The sequence below is a fragment of the Nesoenas mayeri genome (genome assembly GCF_963082525.1).
Source record: "Nesoenas mayeri genome assembly, chromosome: 3".
Taxonomy (NCBI): domain Eukaryota; kingdom Metazoa; phylum Chordata; class Aves; order Columbiformes; family Columbidae; genus Nesoenas; species Nesoenas mayeri.
In genome coordinates, this window is record NC_137544.1 from 65208280 (window position 1) to 65233340 (window position 25061).

General features: G+C 39.9%; 1 protein-coding gene across 3 annotated transcripts in view; it reads right to left on the minus strand.

The window, feature by feature from the left end:
- The window catches only part of TIAM2 (TIAM Rac1 associated GEF 2), a gene marked incomplete at its 5' end in the record, with an annotated part of 87616 nt that overhangs the window by 24369 nt on the left and 38186 nt on the right, over nt 1-25061 (minus strand). For all 3 annotated transcript variants that reach the window (XM_080341893.1, XM_080341892.1, XM_080341891.1), the window contains 3 exons: nt 5799-5902; nt 23637-23897; nt 24918-25010. In XM_080341893.1, the coding sequence (XP_080198019.1) occupies nt 5799-5902; nt 23637-23897; nt 24918-25010 (458 nt within the window). The remainder of the gene's footprint in view (nt 1-5798; nt 5903-23636; nt 23898-24917; nt 25011-25061) is intronic.

A 25061-nucleotide genomic window follows, 5' to 3' on the forward strand; every position in this document is an offset into this window, starting at 1 on the left:
AAGATCACATGCTGGTACAATGTTTTCCAGGGAACAAATCAGAGGAATACATCATTCCTAGCATCTCCTTGCTTCCTTTTGGAAGATAAAATACCATGCATAAACACTGAGCAATCGTATTAATTTTCTGCTGGGATTAGACTATATGAGTAATGGCTGTTAACTGCTTTTGCCTCTACTATTCCATGGCAACAGCCGCACTTGCCCCTTCTTCTCAAAATTAAACCACAATTTTTTCTTTCATAATTGAGCGTTCAGACAGACTAGCAATGGGATACACATTCTTTCATTCAGGTTTGAAACTAGACCTGAACGTATATTGTACCTCAGGTTTTTTAACCTTAAATTACTTTGTCTACATGAGAAGTTGATGCCTTTAGTGCTGTTTCTAATGAAGGGGGTTAAAAACTAGTTTCAGACAGTTTGAAGAAAAAATATTAATTTCTTCAATTAATGAAAAGCATCCCACCAGTACACGGCTGTGCTGTATATCCAAAAGGTCAAAACCACATACTCAGCAAATTCTTTAAAATATTTCCTGGTTTTCATTAGAGAGATAGCCATGTGAAATCAGCTAATAGGTAACACAAGGATTTCCTTACTGAAATCATGACATATTTTGCACCTGTAGAAAGCACTGTTTTGGGAAGCTTGTTGTGGTGGTTGGATGAGGCAGAAGTAGGAAGATGGGTGAGCTTTCTGACCCAGTCTCAGTCTCTGCATTCACACTGCTTGGGCACGCTCTAACATGCAAACCAGATGCTCAATTGCACATAGACTTAAGATGGGTTGGAAGAAAAACTTCAAAAGTTATCCAAGTTAGGCACATATTTGCACACCAGCAAATGAAAAGTGGGACTATGCAGGGAGGCCAAAACCAGACTTCTCACCCTGGTCCCAGACATGCAGAGTTCATGGAAACATTTAATTCTCACTGTACTTGCAAAAGCTTCTCTCTGGCAAACAGAGGACTACCCACAACTGCCATCACAATAAACAGAATACACAGTTTTCAAAAGCACTGAAAGGATGATTTGACATCATAAACTCAAGTATCCAAAGCCAGACTTCTGAAGTACACAGGTACATATTTTTTCTACTTTCTTTTTTCCTCTGTATCTATAAATATGGACATTTCAAGTAGGGCCATTATACTGACCTGCACCTCATCCCTACAAATAGCTTAAAGCATTTGATGAAAATGCTCCATCCTGCAGGAGATGCAGATTTGTGTTTGCCAAAGGTACTATGTGCTCTGCTGACCAGACTTGTCATAAGTTCTTCATTTCCACACCAGATGGACAGAAAGTTGTTGAACAGGAGTGGAGAAGGCACGACCTGAGCTAATCTAAAGCAGCCCATGCTACTGAAAGGAGTTCAGGGATTTTTAACCATCATTTCTGTTCATTGCACTAAGAATGGTATTCCCAAGATACAAAAGTTAGTTTTCTCCCTCTGCAGTGTGTAGTGGTTTTTAAATTATTTTTTATTAAGAGGTGATGAGAATAGACTTGTCCTCATGTACACATACTGATGTGTGATCAATAACCTGTTCTGGGTGTAGAAATAGCAAAGGTAACTTCTCTAAGTGTCTACACCCAGCTTATTCTCAGAATCAATTTTACTTCTTTGTTGAAAGAAACATAGCACCACGTCAAAAGCATTACAAAGTCTAACCAGTTGGCCATTCTTTAGAAAGCAAATTCTTGTCAACATTCAAAGTTTCTCATCACACAAACTTCCGTTTCTGCATCTGCAATGTTAATTTTTGAAGACGCCAGCATAAAACCATTCTGCATTCATTTACTATTTTTACCATGATTACAAAGCAATTACACTAGCTATTTTTACCATGTTTCTTAGATTTCTTAAAGAACTCAAAGGTACAGCTGAGAATCTAATGAAGTTATGTGAAATATTTGCACAGTTTACTCCAAGTTTTTTTTCTTAGGATCTGTAAAATACTTACAGTGAAAATACATCTTCCCCCTGTCACATGTGCATTCATATACAGTTCTGTCTTCTGTTAAAATTTAATATGATTCTAGAAATACTTATCTCCAATGATATTCAAAAGATTCAGCACAACTAAAAGTCAGATCACAGCAGTCTCACAAGAGACCTTAGAATAGTAGTTACTTATATGATCAAATTTCACCTTTTAGCTATGCTTGTCTTTCAAAAGGGTATTTTTAAAATATTGAAAATACGAAGTAAAGATAAGCAAGTTAGTAAAAGACCACTAAACTTCAACTTAAAAGAAACAATGGACTAGAAAGAACATTTCTAACCAGTAGAGTTTGCAATTGGAAATCATGAGTAGGTAAAGGAAAGGTTGCATTTTTTATTTATTCAGATGTACGGAGAGCTTGATTCTTGGCAACTGTCAACGTACTAGGATTTAACTGAGCACCAGGAGCACAGACAATTAGTTCTCAAAATGATTAAACACAACTAAACCTAATTGTGCCGACAGGCAAACTCAATCCCCAGATTTTCTGAGGTCCTCTATTCTTCTGTCAACAGTACGCCTACATACTCCAGAACCAACAATTGCAAGGACAACACGACACTGCTACATAAACAGTATTTTAACACAGTTTGAAAATGTACTGCAGCAGAATGTGTTAGAAGTATAACATCTATCCTTGTTAAATAAAATAGAAAATACAGCTAAAGGTACTAAAGGCATAAACGGGGCATCCCAGAGAATACAGAGCTGACAAAACTAATGAGCCTCTGGAATGGATAGTTCTTGATGCTCATGTGTTTGTAACCATATTTTGTAACTTAAGGAACAGCTTCTGTTTCTGGAATGAAACAATCCTATATTGCCCTTCTAATGCATCGGTTAGCTCTCAGATGAAAGACAAACACACAACTATTCTAAATTCATTCATTTCTTGGATTACAAAAAATGAATGAATGACTGAATGAACACCTGCAACAAAAGGCTTATTCCTTTGAGATTACAAGGCACTTATGAAATGCCTCACTGTACTTTCAGTTAAGATGATGTTTAACCTTAGCTTGGTATGAGATGAAGAAAATAAAAGTGAAAAACAAACAAACAGGCTCCAAATGAGAAACACAAAATCTAGAAATCAGATATGCAGCCATTAAATCCAAAGCTTTAAGACTGTTTTTTATTTACTTACATGTTGCAGGAGAAAAATCAATCAAACTTCAAAGCAGTCTGCTCCCTCAGAGCCAAGTAATTACATTTAGAGTTGCTCTCAACTGGGAAGTGAGCATCTCTAGCTGTCTCTCCCCTCAAGCAATCCCAAGCTGCCTGTTGTTCCAGGCTGTGCTCAGAACCTCTTAGCGCCACCAACCTCTTCACAGAGCTGTGCTCACAAATCTCCTCTCCCCCATACTTCTGTGACATCGACTAATGCTGAGGTGTCTGTGCTACTGTTCTCCCACAGGCGTGGGTCAAGTTAGCACACACAGGAAACAGAAGGCAAAGGGGGAAAAAGAGAAAAAAAAAAGAAAAAGAAAGGAAAAAACAAAACAATAAACCCCACCAAATCCAGATGCTACGCATTTTGAGACTGCACAATTTCCTCAAACTAGCCTTTATTAGCAATAGCTATTGTTCATTTGGCAAGCAGTCCCAAATCACAGCTATAAAAACAGAAATTATTTTAATTCCTTTTTTCCTTTTATACCCAATCAGAAAAGCATATACAATATACACTACCTAAATTTACTGTGAGGTTTGGGGTTTTTTTAATTCTACATCTATTGAAGAAATCAAAAGGGTCAGACAAAAAGCTCTGACAGTAATAGGCATCCTCCAACAGAAAGACAGCAATCAATTACAACCCATTTGCAGAAATTGTAGAGCTGTCACAGAGTCGTTTACAGCTGCAGTTCAAGTCAGCCTGCCTCTGATTGCCAAGCCATTTCCTCCCTCCTTGTACCTACAAAACTAGGACAGCTTTAGACAGTTTTTAAAATGACACTAGCAGACCTGCATGCCAACCCAAGAAGTGAACTGCAATATGGCATCAGTAGTTACTTCAGCAAATTGTGCACAAGCCATTAACACTGCTAGACGTGACAGATTTGAGGCTGGAGAGAAAGGAAGAAGCAGACCTGTCTGTTTTCCCCTCTTATTTCGAGCTTTAATCGCAGCACACGATTCAGATCATTGGAGCCAATTTAGTGTGTTCAGAGCAACAACTAGCCCACATGAGTTGATCTCTGTATATTTAAATCCTCCTGAACTCCCCCTAATTTTCTGTCATCTGGTGCATTTGGCACAGGCAGACAGGATTGGCTTTGTTTTTCTGCTAAAGTGAAGCTGACACCCCAGATTCTCCTTCACTCCAGCAGGATGGGAGCTCAGTCATGTCTGTGTGCACAGTGTCTGGCGGGCAGCACCTACCCCAGGTGAGCAGGGCACCCTGAGGCACCTGGCCCAGCAGTAGCCTGCTGGTGCAGCAGCCACCAAGGCATTCTAAGTCTGTAGGTCACACTCACTGTGCTCCCACAAAGATCCCTGCCCCTAAAACACGGCAGAGGCCCTAAAACAGGAGGGTAGAGAAATCCACATTAGCCCTTCCAAAGGAACAATGTGTCCTAGGGGAAGAAAATCCAGTTTATTCTTGTCTGGTTGCAAAGACTTTCGGGGAGCGTAAGCAATGTGTTACACAGGATACAGATTTTCTCTATGAGAATCCCCTGCACAGCAGGAAATGGGTTAAAGACCCACCATCACCAGGCCTCTTCCTGGCTCTCTGGGGAAACTGCATAAACTCACCTATATTGGACTGAAGCAGATTAAAAAGTAATTCTAAAAGTAAGACAGGATCAGCTCCTCCCAGTATGTATGGCTAGGGGCACAATATATCTTTCCCTTTCTGGTCTTCAGAGTTTTTAGGTTCTGCCTTATCTCTACCAATTTTTCATCCAACCTACACAAGACAGTAATATATTCCAGAACCATAAAAACTTTAGCTTCATTTCTGTTATGCAAAAATGTAATGTGAGTGTTCTCACAAATGTGCTTGGAGATACAACCAAATCACCAACAGAAAGTAACAAAAACATTTCTGTTGTTGGAATGGCAATGCCTAGTAAAATCATGGCCACCAACATGAAAACACTATCCATGCTGTCTTCAAAACAATATGCACCTGAGTTGGACACAGGTAGCAATTTGACTGACTCAAAGTAAACTGGATGAAAAATTGCTCTTCAAAGACCAACGCATTTGAATGTGAACACTAATTCTGGGGGTCCCTGCCTCAGCCTCCAAAGTCCTGACTGAGGGAAGGTCTGAGCATCCATTACTCCAATTGAAGTCAAACGGTAACTGCAGACACATGAAGGTTCTTCAAATTACAAAGTGGGAACCACTGACTCTCAAACACTGCATCTCTCTGCAGTCCATTCATGTTAAACTAGTGTTGCTACAGTCACTGCAGTCTTAATCCTAAAAGTATCAACAAAAAGAAAAAATGAACCAAACTTAATCAATTAGAAAGCCGTAGCAGCTTTACTGTTCTCCACAGAACTGGGTTCAAGCAACACAGAAAGATGAATTTGATAAGTCTGCCTGTTTGCCATTTGCCCCCATCACACTGCTTTTGGAGATGCAGCAGCTGCGTTGTAGATGCTGACCTGTCTGGGTGACCTCAAGACAATAAAACACAGCACAGCTAATATTCACAAAGTTTTTTTTTCCAAATTAGTGCCATATGTCAAATTCTTTCCCACAAAACATGGAGTGTTAACAGCACAATAACGTTTTTTTGTTCATAAGGATTTGACATCAAGCATGTTCTTACCTTGAAAGGTGGATCAGTCTTCTCCCTGTGTGGTGCTTGGTCCAGAGTGCCATCAGTACTGCTCCTTTTCAAGCTGGATGTGACATCAGGCACATTACTAAAATCTGCATTCAAAAGGAAACAAATAAATAAGTTAGAGGGTTATAGGCCAGGAATAGGAAAAGTACTTGCTTTTATATGAAAACACTTCCAGTGTCTTGTACAATTACTATAGGGAGGGAATACAAAATTTGTGAACCTCCCCACCCCTTAGAAAGAAACACAAGAGGTCAAAGCAAGGAGCAACTACGCCTGGAAACTCTGCCTTCAAAACAGCAGTGGAACATCTAAGACTGTCTGAAGCAACGCTCATATTTGATCTACCAAAATAAACTGAACGCTCTTGCTAACAGCATGCTTTCAAAGGTAGCATTATCTATAATAAGTACGCTCTGTACTGAGACAACCAGTGAGGATAATTAAATGCACTCAGTAGTTCTCCTTGGATGAGCACCCTATTGTTCAACACGACTTAGTTTGAATCCTGTAAAGATTTAAGAAAAAAAGAGAATTTTGCCTTGGAACAAGCACATCAATTCATAATACAGACAAAATCCCTTCTTATTATTAATAGTTCACCAATTTTACTAAGTTTGGAGTCCATGTACATGGTAGCTGGCTCAATGCAAGAAACAGAGGAGGCACTGCCTCCTGCTCCACTTTTTGACAGACTGTAGCTTTCAATAACATTTCTGTGTGAACTCAAGATCTATCCAACAATGCTGAAAATTCATATAAAAATTTTCTCTTTATGTTTCTTCAATCGGCTGCTTAAAATCTGCAGAGATGTTTGCATGGAAATTCTAATTAAAACTCTTAGAAGTGAAGAAGAGATTTTTGATCTGCAGTACTATCAGTTTACGTAGCTGAAAATCATAAAGCAACCACTAAAAAAAAGTTTTTTAGCAACCTCAGATAATTAAATAGTAATAAAATGAAGGGTTTTTTAAAACTTTGCTGCTTTGTTTCCTAGCCTCTAAGCCTCTAGGGTATAAGTCACACTACTTTACCACATTTTCAAACTCTTTCTCAACACCTACAAATGCTGGAGGTTTATTTATAAACGAAAGCTGAGATTCTCATTTAATCACTGACTCCAGCAACTGAGGCAGTAATTTAAACAAATATCACTCATCTTGCAGTAAAATCACAAGTGCTAGCAATAATGAAATTATGGAGGACAACGGTATCTCTCCACCTGGGTGCTGCTGTTGTCCTGTCCCTGCAGAGCAGGACCAGCTCCTCTCAGCAAGAATTGACAAAAATGGACTGAAGCAAGGAGGGAAATTGGAATTTTAGGCCCAAAACAGCACCCTATAGCCCACAAGGAGCCTCCCTAGGAAGAGAAAACATGGCAGACAGACTCTATGGGAAAGCCAGAGAGAAAGATGCAAATAACTCAGCACGATGTCATCTTGATACTTTATTTTTCCATATGTTATTAAGGTGCCTGTGTCAAACTTAGCATCAAGTCTGACACTTCCCACCCAGATGACAAAGACTTGATTACTCTGTCATTTCCCTGTCCTTGCTGAACCAAGGTCTTATGACTTTTCTGCCCTCAAGCTTTTTTACCTTTTCCCCCTGGAGTCAGGTTTGGGTCCTGATATTACCATCTTTGCAGAAAAAAAAATGTATTTTGCACAATTCCACCAAACAGCCACTCATCTTCTTTAAGAACTTAACAAGGAGTCTGCATTGTCTAGTTATTATATTACACTTCAACCTTTCTTCCTCCACTGAGCTTAAATAATTTTCTTCTGTTTTCTGGACTTTTGAAGTAATTTTGAGCCTCTCTTCTGCATATGGGTACAAATAAATGCCTGTTAACTTCCACTCACTGTCAACTCGTGGGTATACAAATGGTAAGTCAGCTCCTAAAACTCGAGCTGACTTTTAAATAACATTTTCTTGGGGGTTAGACAATGACAAGGATATTATTTTCCATTGTTTCCAGTTGTGTTCTTTTTATTTGCCTTCTGGGTTTTAATGCACTTCTCCCCCACAGCTCCAAACAACATGCATCTGAGACAGAAGTTGCAGCGGAATAAAGGATCTAGAGTTTGATCTCCGGTAGCTATCTAATGAGAGAAACCTACACCCTTTCCCGGATTTTACAAAGGGACCATTAAACATACTTGTCCTTTACAAAACAGGAAGTAAAATTAACTTACACGATGAAGAGAAAGCAATAATGTAAGAGTAAAATAAGGTAAAACAATCAGCAGACAAGAAGAACAGAAGAAATCGGAATAACGAAACCCAAAATGGGCAAACAGAATATTATATTACTTTGTTCAGATGATCTATCTTTTCCTCCCTTCACCCTCACCTTTGTTTTTCCTTTGTAGTTTATAGGACTATCAAAGGTAGGTCTATGTAGTCTTGCCTATTTTTATAGCATTTGCTACTGGTAGAACGTGTTTCTGATAGTAGTTAGGGTAAGCAACAATAAATGCTATTTTAAATAGTAAGAACTAAAAAAAGTTACATGGAAAGGATCCAAGGTGAAAAAGGACATCCTACTGCACGTTGTATGCCAAACTAACAGGGGGAGGGAAGGAAGGACGGACGTGTGGCATGTTGATCAGTTTAGCATCCATATCCTGTCTCCCTTTCCTCCTTTTACTGTGGGAGCACACTTCCTCTGGGTCTGCTCCTACAAACCCTCAAACTGTTCCCAAGAACACAGAAGCATCAACATCAGCTGCATAGCTAAAAAAAAGACAAGTCAAGGGGCAAAGAAAATGAGTATTACCTTAGAGAATGGTTAATTTCAAATGCAAAGCCTAAGGACATAAACACAGTACCAAGTTTAATACTGAAATTCTCTCTACCTCTAGTACTAAATGGAAGGCGAGTAATAAGGCAAACAATACAAAAATCTATTTTCTTTAAACGTTCATATTTTGATATAGCTCTACAATGGGATTCACATTAACAAAGATGTTCAAAAGTAGTAATGTAAAACTGTTATCTTACAGGCTGGGTAACCACTATCCTTTAAGACAAAACTAGAATAAAACTAAGGAGAGTATGTGCACAATTAAGACAAATGTTCCAGCTGTGTGAGTATGAAATTGTTCCAGTGTATAACCTTCTGCATCTCTGCTGAGAATGAGCACAGAAAAGTATGCAAGAAGATATCCATTCCTAAAACTCATCCATATCGAGGTCAAATCAGCACTTCCTGGCAATTTATTTTTTTAATTAATGTTATTATTTTTAAAAAACTGTCTCTAATATTACTTAACTTACTACTATTACATTACTGACTAGTGAAAGAAAATATGGACTACTGTGACAGAAACATTGCTTGTCAGGCTTTCCAGCATAGTAACGGTGAGTATGCCATGACTAATTTTGTATATACAGCTCAATTACAGTAGTACATTAGATTTATTCTATTGACATACTTGTGATAAACCTGTCTGGAAGAAAAAGGGGCTGATAATATTGGGTTAAACAAAACTTGGTTTAAACCTTTTAAGATAATTTTTCTCTATTGCAGCATACCTCTCTGTCTTGTTTACACACACACACACACACTTATGCATGGTGAGTTGAAATGTAAATCACTTCCATCCGGAAGGACAGGAACCTCTCAAGCAGATGCTTCTGATCTAGCAAACAGGAGTATCTCCAGACACTAAAATACAAAGTCAGCTTGTTGCAAACAAGAAGAGTAGCAGCCTCAGAAAAATGCTAAAATTCTCAGAAAAGCACAGGGGGAAAACGCCATTATGTGAAAAGCTTAACTACATCATACGTAATGCACAACAAAAATCTGCTTTGTTTCTAGCACTGAATGGCCAAGTACTAAGAACCTGCTCAGCACCTTCAGCTACCAAGAGCTTCACCACAGAAGAATGCCATTACTCCTGCAAGGTTGTATTTTACTGGCAGGCAGATACGTGACTCATAATCATTCAAGATAAATTATAACGTAAGCCCTAAAAACTGAAAGAAAGCATACTTCCTAAATCATGCTCCTCCCTACTCATCATTCAATTAAAAGTGGGCACAGAGCACACAGATGGGACAATCAGTGAGAAAAACAAACACATAAAGCATATCCAAGAGCTCTGTACGCCTACAGGAATGTCTCTTCCCACGTTGCTGCCATGATACACGTACGAGTGGTCAATATGGAAGTAATTCACATGTTTGTGAGTGGTGATGTACAATGGAAACACATCCCCTAGCAGATGTGTGAGACAATAATAATCTGTGCTACAATCTCAGCCAAGAAGCCAAAGGAAACCAACCGGAAAACATCAACATCGACCATCCGGCAATTCATTTACCATAATAAGCCATCGACAAATGCAAATGTCATTTATCTCTTTTTTTTTTTTTTTTTTTTTTCTGTTTAATTAATGAAGAAGCTTTAATTAGTTTGTAGCCAGTGCTGCACTTACCACTTTAGCCACTCACTGGAAAGGCAAAATTACCATGCGGAGAATGTAGGAACCGAAGATCCTGTTTCTTTTATAAATCTTTTTTTTCATAAAACTTCAAAACTTGTTCTGTTTTACATTTTTCTCACCAGTTTCAAAAAATGCCAAATAATCATCACAAGCGTGTCAAGTGCTATCAAATGTCAAGCACTATGTAGGCGGTGTAACCACCCTCTTTTTCAAACTACAGCAAGAGGGTGTGTTTCCACCTTCCACTCTACTGACAATGATAAATTGAACAAAAAATTCCTTCTAGCTCTACATGATAAGACAACACAGCAAAATTAAATATACCCAGTCTCTCACCCCAAGACAAACTAAAACCACTGCAGGGCATCATTTTCAGCTCTAGGTACTTAATTGCTTCTTTGCCTCAGGCTTTAATAGCAAGACCAGTTCTTCTCCAGGCACCCAGCCCCTTAAGCCAGAAGAGAGGGACAGGCAGCAGAATGAAGCCCAAATAATTCAAGGGGAAATGGTTGGTGACACGTGAGTCTATGGGGCTGGATGGGATCCACCCAAGGGTTCTGAGGGAGCTGGCGTAAGTGATCACCAAGCCACTTTCCATCATTTATTAGCAGTCCTGGCAAACCAGGGATGTCTCAGTTGACTCAAGGTTAGCAAATGTGATTCTATGGTTTTATCCTCAGCAAGTAAAGAAGTCCCCTGACAACCACAGGCAGCCCTGACCTCGGTAAAAATATGGTGACTGCACCAATAAAGAAAATCGGGTTTCCATTCTGCAGCATTTCTGAGACTGAAAAATCAGTTTGTTTGGTATCACAATAAAACCATGTCCTTTTACATTATACAATTTTATTTTTGCCAAAATGCTGAAAAAGAGACCCCACAGAGCAAAAGAAATAGCTTGACACCAGTAGCTGTGAGTCTTTCCTGGTATCCCCAACTACACCTGATCCATTTACCACATCACAAAACATTCACTACAGCAAATAGATTCAGACTCTAAAGCTCATGGTAAAACTAGTCCCACAGGATGCAGCTGACCCAGGCTGAAATCTGTCTGTCCTCAACAGGGAAGAGTGAGGCAGGATAGCAACCAATGACTACAAAATGACCATGTCTGAGGTGGGTGCAAACCAAGTTAATGCATTCATGCAACACAGCAGCGAAAGAAACTTGCTTTAGCTTACAACATTTAAAACCTGTCATATTAAATTGAAACTCAAGAGCAAGGACTTAAATAAATGATTCGACTGATGATGGGGATGATGTTACGCAGCTGGTGAACAACATGCAATAGCTATGTTCAAAGAAGGAATGGGAATGTTGGGGAATCTAATGTAGGAAACAATAGTTCTGTGACCTACATAGTAATCCAAGGCTTTCACAATCAATTCAAGGAAAGAAAAATTTAAAATGTGGAGATAAATGAAAAGTTATGTACCTATCATATGGGTAAACAGATTGTGTCAAACTAACCTGACATGTGCCTTTGATAAAAGATTTATTTAAGGACAAAGAACATAGGATAAATTCAACCTTCTGGAAACTTATTTTAAAAAACAACCTTTGTAATATCCCAAGCGAATTTATCAGCCAAAATGAAAATAATAGGAATTAGAACAAGGCAGAACTGGCTAGCAGGTAAGATAACAATAAGTTGGTCTGAATTAACTTCTAGGCCTGGGAGAGGCTAATGGTAGATTTTGTCCAAGGTGGGTTTGGGGACCAATTTTACTTGATATTTGCATTATTTGTCTCAGCAAAGAAAGTACAATAGCAAGTACTCTGATTAAATTATCTAACCATGCAAAATTAATACCCAGCTTAATTAAGAGCATAACTGGACTACTATAAAGGAGATGCAGGATGACCTTGAAGACAGCCACAGTACCAGAATGAAATCACATAAAACAAAGTTTCAGGGACCAGTAAGAACAATCCCTTCTATAAGCTGTGGCTCATTTATTGGAATAAGTGAAAGGAAGAAAAGTGTGAAAGTGTGAAGAAGGGGTGAACAAGATGTAGTTGTGAGCTAGAGCTACTTAAGCAATGGTCAAGGCTGACAGATACTGATCAGTTGTATCATTGTCCAGGAGTATGACTATGCTGGCAATTAGAAGACTGGCTTTCAACCATTACATGAACGAATTTCTGCAAGAGGCTTTGCAAAGGATGCTAACAGTCTATCATATTTTAAAATGGAATATGATAAATGTATTAATAGGGTTATTGAACTACTTGACTAGCAGAGAACTGGACCCACTAAAACTGGAAATTACTTCCCATCCTAAGTTCCTCTGTCACAAACATTTGAAAAAATATTACACAGATGCCTAAATACAGCTGCACAGGCAAACACATGGCCAGAAGCCTCTGTCTGTTTAGTAGAGTGCAACAAAGATCATTAGGGGTCTGGAGCATCTTTCTTTTGAGGAAAGACTGAGAGAGCTGGGACTGTTGAGCCTGGAGAAAAGGCGGCTGAGAGCAGACCTTTTTTATGCTTATAAATATCTCAAGGGTAGGTGTCAACAGGATGGGACCAGATTCTTTCCAGTGGTGCCCAACAACAGCATGGGGGCAACGGGCACAGACTGAACCCTAGAAGGTTCCATCTGAATATGAGGAAAAACTTCTTTACTTTGAGGGTGACAGAGCACTGGAACAGGTTGCACAGAGAGGTTGTGGAGTCTCCTTCTGTGGAGACATTCAAAACCCACCTGTATGCATTAATGTGCAATCTGCTCTAGGTGAACCTGCTTTAGCAGGTGAGTTGGACTAAATGATCTCCAGAGGTCCCTTCCGACCCAAACCATTCTGTGATTCTGTGATAAACAATTTAAGTTTCATTAGTGCTGGCACGTAAAGATCCTGGCCAAGAGTGTTTATGACTAAGAGAATGCTTATATCACAAGTGCACACTGGTGAAGAAGCCCCAGTGGTTGTCCTGCCATCTGGTCACTTCCTGATTCCAGCTCAGATGTTCATTATTAACTCCAGTGGTTACTCTGCTGCAAACTGATCCTTCTCTTGTTTGTAATTCTCTGGAACTTGACAGGGAAATGGTGTTCTCATTTCCTGTCCTCTGCTACAGTTTTTAATCTGTAATAGTTAGATGTTTCAGATAGGGCAACACACACAGAGCTTCAAGCAATTATGATGGGCTTGGTCTCATCTGAGAAGACAGATACCCAGATCTCTGATCAGAGCAATTGACAGCATTTTTAAACACTGATATTGTCCAGTGATTTCAGATAGATGTGGCAAAACAGCAATAAAGTGGGCATCAACTTATTTCTGAGAATACTAATATGAATTTTAGCTTGAAAATAATGACCGTAATTATAAGAAATTATAGGAGGTCCTGTCTATCCACTAGGAAAGAATGTCTTCAATATTTTCCCTAATTCCCAAATGATCTAGAAACTGCCAATAAAGCAAAACACAGTCAATCTTCATAATGTAGAATATTTTCCCTCTCCCTATTACAGAGAGTTTCCATAACACAGCTGCATGGATTAGATGGAAATGAGATATTACATTTGGGTAATAAGGTTAAGCCAGGTGTATGAAAAGCCACATTTTTAATTGTTGTGTGAATTCTCCAGGCTGATCAGTTACTTGTGATAAGCTTGCAGTTCCCATATTCTTCTAGCCAATGTTACTATCAAGAGAAAAGTAAGCTTCCAAGAGAAGATAACAAATATTTTCAAAAAACCCTGGTGCCAATAATACTAAAGTCTGAGCCAACTCTCAGAAAGGTACAAAGCCTTGGTGGTCTTAATGCCTTCAGACATACTGAAAAACAGGGAGTGGTAGGCAAAGCATTCCAGCATTTCCTGGAGAAGAGAAGGATCAGTGTGGTGAACTCTAAAAATGCTCCCTTGGAGACTAGTTCTCATAACTTCAGTTAAACAGTTCAGCCTGGCAGGTAGCACGCATGTGCTTATTTCTTTTGGTCCAATACAACTAAATATATTTCAGGTTTTAAACAGTATATTTATTCTTTTGTAATGAAGTTAAAAAATAGGTATGTAAGAGTTTTCCTCTGTATCCTTTTCCTTTCTTAAAGACTTTGAGAAATATCTTTCGAAAAGTAACAGTTGATCTGAAGGAATTTATAGAATGACTTTCAAGAGACATTCCCACAATCTTTGTTAAAGAAGGCATCCAAGTTTCATCAGAGAGATATGAAGGGTTCTGGGTTCACTAGTTCAGTTATGAATAATTTGTATGTCTTGCTCATGTGAGGATCAGACCTTTCAGTTCTCATGTTATCCCCTGGGATCAGCATGGAAGAGGCCCTCAGTGGCTGGCATCCAGGACAGAACCCATGCAATCCCTGAAGCCCTTTAAATTTTTGTCTAAGTTGCAAAGAGCGCAATAACTGTGGTCACAAAGGAGAAAAGCAAGAGAGTTCTGGGAGCAGAAGACAAACTCCTGCAAAAGATTCATTAATTGTCCCACAACAGCTGTTTGCACTGCAAAAATTGCTTTAAAAAAAAAAAAGGTGAGAACAGTCTAGAAGGTGAGGTGTGTGGATAAATCTAGGTAGGAAGGTGCATTGGGTCTAGCTGGGATTGAGTTCATTTTCCCCATAGCGGCCCTCATAGTGCTGTGCTTTGTATTGGTAGCTAGAAAGGTGCTGGTAACACATCAGTGTTTGGCTGCCACTGAGCAGTGCTCCAACAGCATCAGGGCTGTCTCTCCAGCATTCTCCCACCACCTCAACAGCAGGCTGGGGTGGGCAAGATCTTTGGAGGAGACACAGCCAGAACAGCTGACCCAAACTGACCAAAGGGATGTTCCATACCATATGATGTCTGCTTAGCAACAAAAGCTAAGAAAAAGGCGGCGGCGGGGGGGGGGGGGGCATCCATTCTTTACAACATTTGTCTTCCAGAGTAACCACTACATGTATTGAAGTCCTGCCCCCCAGAAGTGGCCGGATATCACCTCCTAATGAGAAGGAGAGAGTAAATATTTTGTTTTCCTTCACTTGCAAAGGTTTTGCTTTATCTAGGCCAAAAGCTGTCTCCAGGTAGCTTCTACACTAAAGAAACAGATTTAAGAGAAGGCAGGTAAGTTGCAGACACAGATGAGAAATATCCATTGAAAGACATAAAATCCTCCACCACTTCAAGCTGAAAGCCAAAGCAATTTGATCCAGCTTTTATCTTCATTGGGGTTCTCTATGAATCTGGACAAACAACTGAGGTATCATGGACCCTAAGTGCAGATTCTTACTGATCTCAAATTAAGTTTTCGGGAATTATTGGAGTGTTCATGTTAGCTCAATTCAGTAATTTTAATTGGAATTTATGTAAGTTTTTAACTATCACACAGTGGCAGTTCAGTTGTTTCACCACAGGTGGTACTCACAGGTAAGTATTACTACTTAAGCATTCCCACTCCAATGCTGGAGTAAATTCAAAAAAATTTGTGGGCAGTAACTGTGGTTAGTAACTGTACAGTGGTTTAGAGCTTTCATGCTCCTTTAACCAGCAGTTGAAAAGATAGTGAAATACTAATTTGATTAACAATTCAAAAACCCCTTCTTCTTTCTGCCTAGGAAATTTTCAAGTTCTTCTGAAAGACTTTGACCTAACTTCAGATACTAACTAGCTCAAATTCTCATTGCTAAGCTAACATGACTCGAGTCTGCTAATACAAACAACTTCAGTTTCTCGAAAATGAAAACTAAACATGTTAGAGAAACAAATAAAATGCACTGGATTCTGATAATTCTGAAATGTTTTAATCTCTGCAAGATATTTTGGATTTTTCACTTATTGTTGGCTTAGGCATTTTGTAACCTATTTTGGGACTGGCTGGAAGGTAAGTTCTCAGCTTCAAGGCTGTAGCAACTGACTCTTTGGTGTACCTAAAAATTTCATTCAGGAATTCATTCAAGATGTTAAATCTGGAAAGAAAATTAGCATACAGTTGTCATAACACCAGTCTTCCTAGATAGGGTTCCTAAACATAGAATTAATAGATGCCTGTCACTAACAAGACTAATTGTTACCAAACAAGACATGCAATTACAGGCCAGACAAGAAGATTCCCTTCATGGCCCCTCTCATCCATATGTTTTGGCTTCAGAGAGCAAATTATGAAACATCAGAAGGTGTTCTACACGCTTCCTGAAGGACAATGCAACCAGGCCGCTTCTTTTTGCAGATCCGATGCTGCCTAGACAAAGAGAAACTCATATTCCTTGTTTGGGTCTGACATGCTCAAGCAGGACAAGTCTCTCTCCATTGTTCTCACCCTCTAGTGAAGAAAGTGATGCATCTTCTTTAAACGCTCCACATTTTCATGTTCAGAAAAGGCAGTATGTTCATCCAAATATTCTTCTGTCGTACAGCTTGCTTAAGACATGTTGGGCCACATGCAGAACAGTGGCATAGCTCCAGTCAGCCACCTACTTCTGCAAGTGTGACTTTCTGTGGGCTGCTTTATGCTCTTTTTTTTTTTTTTCTAAATATCTGCAGAAACATCCATTTTGAAGCTGGAGCAGAGTCCTTTAGATCTCTTGTGAGTTCCTTTGTTGGTTAACTGTTCGTCATGAAGCAAAGCAATTTGACTCATTTGCTAATTCAGTAATCAATAGGAAATACAAATTAGCAACATAATAGGAAATAGTTGCCTACACTTCTGTAGCAATGCCTGATTAGCCCGTGCACGTCAATGATATGTTTTTATATGGTTATTTAACTTCCTAAACTTTCTCTGTCCAAGTATCTGCCAGTCAGAAAACTGTTCAGGCTTTTCAGTTTTAAGCTTAACACTTCACACTGGCTTCTCAAATTGTTACCTAAATACGTTCATTTTCTAAGTGTGTAATAAACACTAGAGACCAGTGTTAGCTGTAGCTAGTGCATCACCCTTCTACTCCAGTTCAATGACTGGAGATGTGTGACTGCAACGTGGAGCAGGAAGACAGAGCAGAGCCCGTGTTGGGTGATCATCATCCTTCATAAGCAAAGGCTGCAGCCCACAGCTACCATTAGGTTTGCCAGTCTGGGGCTGCTGGACATGCAGGGGTGCTGTCAATGGCTCCCCTCCTTATTTTTGCTGCTGCTGCGGAGTTGCTTACACGAGACAGCTTTGGCCATTCTCAGAGGTTATTTGCCAAGGGAAAGTATATGAAGCTGGCCCCACCCAGCTACTAAGTATTCCACCTAGTGGTACATTTTTTCCTCAAGCTCAGATTTATAGGCATAAAAGCAATGAAATCAGAAAGCAAAAAGGGGGGAAAAACAAATTACTTAATAGTTTAGCAAGAATTTGTGGCTAGCTTAGACAGTTTTTGTAATTACTCAACCTGCCTTACCCCTGTGAGACACAAAGCATTTGCTGTTTGATGTGTTTTAAATTATGCCTAAGGCACTGGTCTATATGTGAATGTCTCTATCACAATTAATAATTACCCTTGCTGTCCATATTGTCACTCCACAGGACTCAGTAGGACAGGACATGTCATGTTTTATGTCTACATATTGTCACTGAGCTACAAGGTGCAGCTCCACAGGGTTTAATGGAGTTTACACCAGTCAAAAACAATTTGGCCCACTAACGTCATAGGGATTAAATCATAGCAGGATTTAGGAAAGCAGAACGGAATGCTCTTTCAATAGAAAAGCACAACGAAGAGCATTTAAGGCTGTCCCATTTAATATCATAAACAATCTTTTAATTTGCAGCATATGCATCTAGCAGGAAGCCAACAGGACAGTTTGTCAAGTGCCAGCAAGAGCTCATTAAACCACCACTCTTGGGAAACACTCTGTATTGCAAAACATGCGGTAGGTAACTACTGCTTCTATGGATCCAGCTTCTGAAGAAGAAAATGCTTTCTTCACATTAACCTCTACACTGCTACAGTCTCAGGTATGATCACAGGCCAGACCTGGGCTTTTCCCAGGGATTCAGAAGAGTGCAGGACAAGGACGTTTGTGTTAGCAGCACAAACAGCTGGAGTGAATCAATGCGCCATGGCTGTCCAAGACTGCTGTAAACACACTCCTCACCCCTGAGCTTGCTTTGATGAGAACAGCCACTGTGTGTTCTATCACATCTACATGGCTTCCTGCTGAAGTAAATTGGGTAATGAGTAAAAAAACGAAAGAAAACCTGACAGAGTCATTGATCTTCAGGCAGATAAGCAGTCATGCTGCATAGATAACGTGTCTATGTTAAAAAGAGGCACTGCTTTTCTAGTAGGTTGCCTTACAGCACACAAAAAAGTTATTTTAGAAATGTTTTTCAGTTAAGTTTATTTTTACTTTTGTTTAAAAAAATGCTTTGAACATTACATTAAAAGGTGCTTACAAAATACTTTAAAAACCCTGGGCAAATAGCAACAAGCAGAGCAGTCTGAGCCAGTGCTCCAGGCACAGCCCCCAGCTGCTGGAGGCTACAGACCACCTTGGTTTCACGTCCTCATAACTTGATCTCTTTTCTGAAGAGGACAAACCAGTCTTTCTAATATATCCAGGCTGGGCTGGGGCTGGAAGAGGATGCAGGGAGTGCTACCTGGAGAGGCATGCACAGCGACACGCAGATAGCCAGCTGGCTGCAGAGCCAACCTCTGTCTGCCTTTTCCTCCCTCAACTTGGTGGTATCTGACGAAGCTGAATGGAACAAAGTTTTCTGGAGAAGCTGTGAGTTGCAATTACGCCTTACAGAGGTATCTAAACTAGCAAAGTCTATTTGAAACAGAAAGTACCTGAGAATTGAGTCCAAACCAATTATTATTATGGCCACATTTTAAAAAATAATTTAGTCATATCAAAGTTAAACTTCTGGCCAACTGATGTGCTTTGCTTCTGTGCATGCTTACCAAGATTAAAATCAGAAGCCGCTCATGTCTTGGGAAACAGAAGAGCCACTTCCCACATGACAGTTCAAACCACTGATCCTCCTCCTGAAGCAGTTACATTTTGCAAAAGTACCTCAATGTTTAGCAGATCAGGAGCTGAAATGTCATTGCTCTTCTCCAGCACATGTCCCATCTACTCGTCAAACAGCATGAAGCCTGATTCTCTCCCTCTGACTCCAGCCATGCTTTATACAGTGTGACTCAACCAGGAGTGACTCAACCAGGCATGTCCCAGACTACACTGCTGCCCAGGGATCAATGTGGGAGGTGGGAAAGCAGAGGGCAAAACCCACACTCCAAAATGGCGAGAGAGGTGCTCTGTGGGAAGTTTGGCTGAAAGAGATCTTGCTGCCTCTGACAGTAACTCTCCTTGCAACGAGCTCCCCTGGCACCAGCCTGCTCCCCGCTCCTCCTCCTTCTGCTTACCTGGCTCTGGCCCTTTGCAGACCTCTGCACCCGCTGGTTCAACTCACTGAGTTTGCGGGGGATGAGGGGAAAGAAAGTTTTCTCCTTAATTAGGTTAATCAAGGGCTCCAGCAAGTGGTACTGCCAGCACAGGATGGGATGAGTGCTGTGGGGCTAGAAGGGAGGGCTAAGGTGATGCAGGGGAGGAAGAGGAGGAGCAAGCCTCCTCGTCAGCAGCATCCCAGCCTTCTTCACTGCTCTTGACACCACATTTCTAGAAAGATGGGCCAGACAGGAACCCAGACTCCACACAAAAGGTAAGCACTCTACCCCAAAGGAGAGGAGTACAACAGGGAGTGAAAAAAAGAGTATGTGCTTTTTTTTTTTTTAATGGTTTCTTTTGCATTTAGCTCTATAACCCTTCCAGATGAAAATGTTTCTTCATGGAAACTTGTTAAAGCATATCCAAACTGCCACCACACTTTTTTTTTTTTAATTTAATTTTAATCACAGAGATCTATTTACAAAATAGGGTTGATTTCAACAGTGTCAGCTAACCAGAAATGACAGCTTTTTTGGAAAAGCCCACTTGCTGGGGGAAAAAAAAAAATAATTGCCCAACTCTGACAGCAACTCACATACTGCGGCGGGTTTTCACACTTACTAATGCTTCTGCCTCCTGCCTCAGCACTCTATAGATATACCATTAACCCACATGGGGTTGCACTAAATATGCAGTTTTGAATCCTGCCTTCTCTGATGTTTATTCCTCAGATATCCATGTCATCTTAAAATGAGGCATTTCTTCCTCCACAGTTGTAAGAATTCCAGTCCAATTCTCTCATTTTTTTAATTCTGCACAAATATTTGTTAAATTTCCTTAGCACTGGAGGTTGGAGCAAATTTAGTTGCTCTGTTATTTGGTTTTCCACATTTATGAGTGCATTTTTTAAAAGTATTTAATCTCATTTCTTTTCCAGGATAAGCTTATTACTAGCCAAGTGGCTAGGCAGCCAGCACATAGCATTGCCATGTGGGAGATTAAATTATATGACCACAGCAGGTCCAAAATACAGCTACAGGCGTATAGCAACCTCTTGGACAAAATGAATCACTCTCCCAGAAAATTCTCTGTGAATTACAAGTGGCAGAGTTAGTGGCTTTGGAGAAAGTCAATCACTTCCTTTCTGTACAGTAAAGGTTGCCAAAGTTTGCCACAATGTATAATTGGGTATACTCAATGCAGCAGAATATGTAGGAAAATGCATTCATCAGAGTTACGCTAAGTAGTTACGAAAGGTATGTGGACAAACTATTACCACCCAATTTATATGAAGCCAGCAATTTTGCTTTTGCCTGATAGTTGTCACCAAGAAGGGTATCACCATGTGACTCAGTGCTGAAAACTTCCATTTTCCAAGCACTTTGTTAATTTTAGCTCATTAATCCCCACAGTACTCTAGAAAAATAAATAGAGTTAGTTAACTTTTAGAAACAGCGAGGTAACAGCAGAAACAAAGTTTTTAACTCCAGGTGTGTACCTTAAGCCAAATTGTGTTTGATTTTTCAATGGGGTCTCCATCTCACTTCATTAGCACTAATTGACTTTCAAAGGTGCTGCCTTGGAAGAACAGGGTCAACACGGACAAGCAAATGTCAGAAATTATTTTTGAAAACCATGGTCTTGAAAGTGACTCACTCAAATCTACCAAAGGAGACAGAACAGCATTAAACACTGGATGTGAATTTAAGAGCCTCTGGCCTTCAAATCCCTGCTCAGATCATTAAATACTCCCTCTTCTTATCTAAAATCTTACTCAATTCCTGAGTAACAGGGCATAGAACAGTTAAACCCTTTATGATTATCTATTAATTCAACATAATGCCATTTTCTTCTGTTTCCATTTGAACCTGATCAGGTATCAGACACTAAGCATGGAATTCAATAAACAGGAAAGTCCTTCTCACAAAGATTAATTTAGAACTATTTGCTCCTTTTCAGAATAAAATAAATCTTCCCTAGCTGCTTTTAAGCAGAAAAGCAAATATACTATGTCCTTTTATCTACTAGGTCTTAGAGTACAATACATACTCCAGTAATTTCTTATTATAATGGAATATTTGCACAGGTTGCAATTTTATCCCGAAGGAATGAGGAATCTAGTGAATGGACACATACATTTATTACATTGAATACTCCAGGTAATGCTGGCCTATCATATCAAGCTAACAAGCTGAATGATAGCCCTGGTATAATTATGTAATTAATTAGCTCTATCATAATTTTTGTTTTATGACACTAACTTTTATGTGCCACTAGTCAGTTTAATGGCATTTTAAATTGAAATAAGGCCCCTGAGAGAGATGCTACTTACTGTATCGCAAATCCTGTATTCAGATCTCTTTTAATTTCAAAAAATGACCTAATAAAATTGCTTTGTAATTAAATCCATTCTAGCAACCTCTTGTACATGATTATTTTTCTTCTCCCATTTTTAATTATGAAAAAAAATCCGGTCAGAAAACACTTGCTACCATAATTATATACAAAAATCAGCGATCCCTTTTTGTACCTCTTGCCACTCTCCTCACACAGCAGTGCACTCTGGCTAGCTTTCCTGCAGAATTTTACCAGCATCCCCCAGAGGTGTAGAGAGGACACTGCACCTTTTACACTCCAGAGTTAAATTTGCTTCTATCTGCACAGAATCACAGAATGTAAGAGATTGGAAGGGACCTCAAAAGATCATCTAGTCCAATCCCCCTGCCGGAGCAGGAACACCCAGATGAGGTTACACAGGAAGGTGTCCAGGCAGGTTTTAAATGTCTCCAGAGTAGGAGACTCCACAACCTCCCTGGGCAGCCTGTTCCAGTGTTCTGTTACCCTCACTGTGAAGAAGTTTCTTCTCATATTTAAGTGGAACCTCTTGTGTTCCAGTTTGCATCTATTACCCCTTGTCTTACCATTGGTTGTCACTGACAAGAGCCTGGCTCTGTCCTCATGACACTCACCCTTTATATATTTATAAACATTAATGAGGTCACCCCTCAGTCTCCTCTTCTCCAAACTAAAGAGACCCAGCTCCCTCAGCCTTGTTTGAAAAATAGTCAAGGCATGGGAAGGAAGGGGAGCAAATCCCCATATACTTTGACAGGTGTTTACAAGTATTCTGGTACCACAAGATATATTTCTCACATGAAGTAAAGTGGGCTGAAGGAAGGGAAGGGCAACCACGTCTCTCCACCACCCAGTGTGGCTGTGCCCCTCTATGTGCCACCTCATATATCCAGCTGGAAAGGTAACCCTGCAGTGAGCACTGGCACCTTTCTTGGGGCTGGGGGGACTGTACTGTCAGCCAGGAGCAATCCCTACCATGGAGGTTTTTGGCACCTTCCTTACCTGGTGCTCCTCATATGGAAACCCATCAGGATCTCACCCTGATAGAGCACTGTGAGGATATGTCCTCCATTTGATGATTAATACAGTGGTACTACATTGAGTAAGAAATATGAGCAGGTAGTAGCAAAATAATCCCTAAGCAAGCTGCTTTCATGGGCTTTCTTCTACACAGTGAGCAGCTGTATCCAACAGGAACACAACAATATCATTGGGTGTGAGCAGAGCTAAGTGACTCCTTTCTGAGGTGACGATGATTATTATATTTAAAGTACCCTTAACATATGTGGTACTACACCATACATAAAGCGTGGTAAACACAGAACAATACTTCTGCCTCTGAAAGCCATCACATCATTTCAACCACCAATGCCTGGGAAACAGATGTATTGGAAGTACCCGAGATGACACAGAACGATTAAGAGAACAGTTGATAATACTTGATGGTGCGGCCAATCAGATTAAAAGAATATGTTTTCCCTGCAGAAATGATCATGTTCTGTTGCATTTCTGCTTTCTATGAAATAATAAAATAACAGACAGATATGGAGCATAAACAGCACTTGAACAATTTGTACTTGGGTTTCTCACTGAAGCAATCACAGCATTTAAAACATAATTGAGTTTTTTAAAACAGCGATATTGGAAGTGAGGTAAAAGTAATGGAATAATTGCCAACCTCTTACCATTTGCTGTGTTCTTTTTGAAGTTATTTAGAAACTCTTCCAGGAGCTGTGACTGATTTGGAGGGGGTAACAAATTCTTTGGGTCCCTGGAAATTTCGCCATCAGACCAGGACACACATAAGGGTTGCTGGCTCCCGTAATGGTTCATTCTCAGAGTGAGCATTACACTTCTCTCCAAAAACAGTAACTCCATCTGTCTGAGGTCAAGATCAGACACAGCCTCTCCATTTATGCTCAGGATTTCATTGCCTACTCGGAGTCCTGGGAGCATGTGAAAAAAAAAGAAGAAATTAAAAAAAATAAAATTATTAACTAACTAAATACCGATTCATCTTTTATTTTTGTGGTTTTAATTCAAATAGCCTAATCCTACCACAAGTCCATTAGAATCAATGGGAGTTTTATTCCTGCTATAATTATACAGGTTGACCTCATGCTTTGATAGGTGTTACACATAGCAGAGCAATTGAGCTGTTTGTCTCTAAAGATGCTATAGAACTTGGTGGGTGTGAGGGCAGCACAACTGTCAGGAAGATAAGAACAGAGGCACCTCTCATGACTTGTATACCAGCAATGGACAGCACTATAACATATACTTCATTATTTGGGAAGAACAAGGCACTAGCCATGCAGATCAAAACATTCATGCAAAACTCGAACAGCAGCTTTTGTATACATCTGAACGGTGGCAACCACTGCCTTTCAAGTCAGCAACAACCAAGTGGTCACTACCCTCAGGTAGCAAATGAAACTCTCAGTCTCCAGTTTTCTGGGTTTGTCCCCATTTTTTCAGAGAGCAGAAGTCACATGGTCTTGCTGTGCCAACAAAGAGAAGCATGGTTTCTGAGCAGTGCAGCAGAGAAGGCACTCACAGAAATGTACACAGAAGTCTATTTTGGGGAGGGAGGCTAATTTTTATTGCCAGGAAAAGTGAAAATGATGAGTCTTGGAGACTGACCAAGCCCGTGAGGTTCCCCAGTGCGAGATGAACTCTTGCTCCAGCCTGTTCCTCCGTGCAAAAGCACTTGGTTGGGTGGCTGAACACAGACTTTGTCTCCAAGGGTGAACAAGAACTTCTCCCCTTACACTGAAAGGATAATTCCCTTACTCTGTGCACATTATCTGTTCTAATATCACTTACTTTCCATTGTCTTTAAGAAAGAAAACTACAAATAGTAAAAGCCAAGAACCATTTTAGACAGCAGTACTAAATCTCCTTCATGTTTCAGGACTTTAAAAAGCTAATGAAGTACAGTATTAAACATAAATATGATTAAATACCTTCCTTGTATGCCAGTCCATCAGGGAGAACATCACTCACAAATACATGGGTGAGATGCTGATTTTCATCAACTTGTGCTGTGACAGCAAAGCCTGAAGTAAAAAAAGTTTAAATTAAATAAACTTTCTTGGAAACATTTCCCT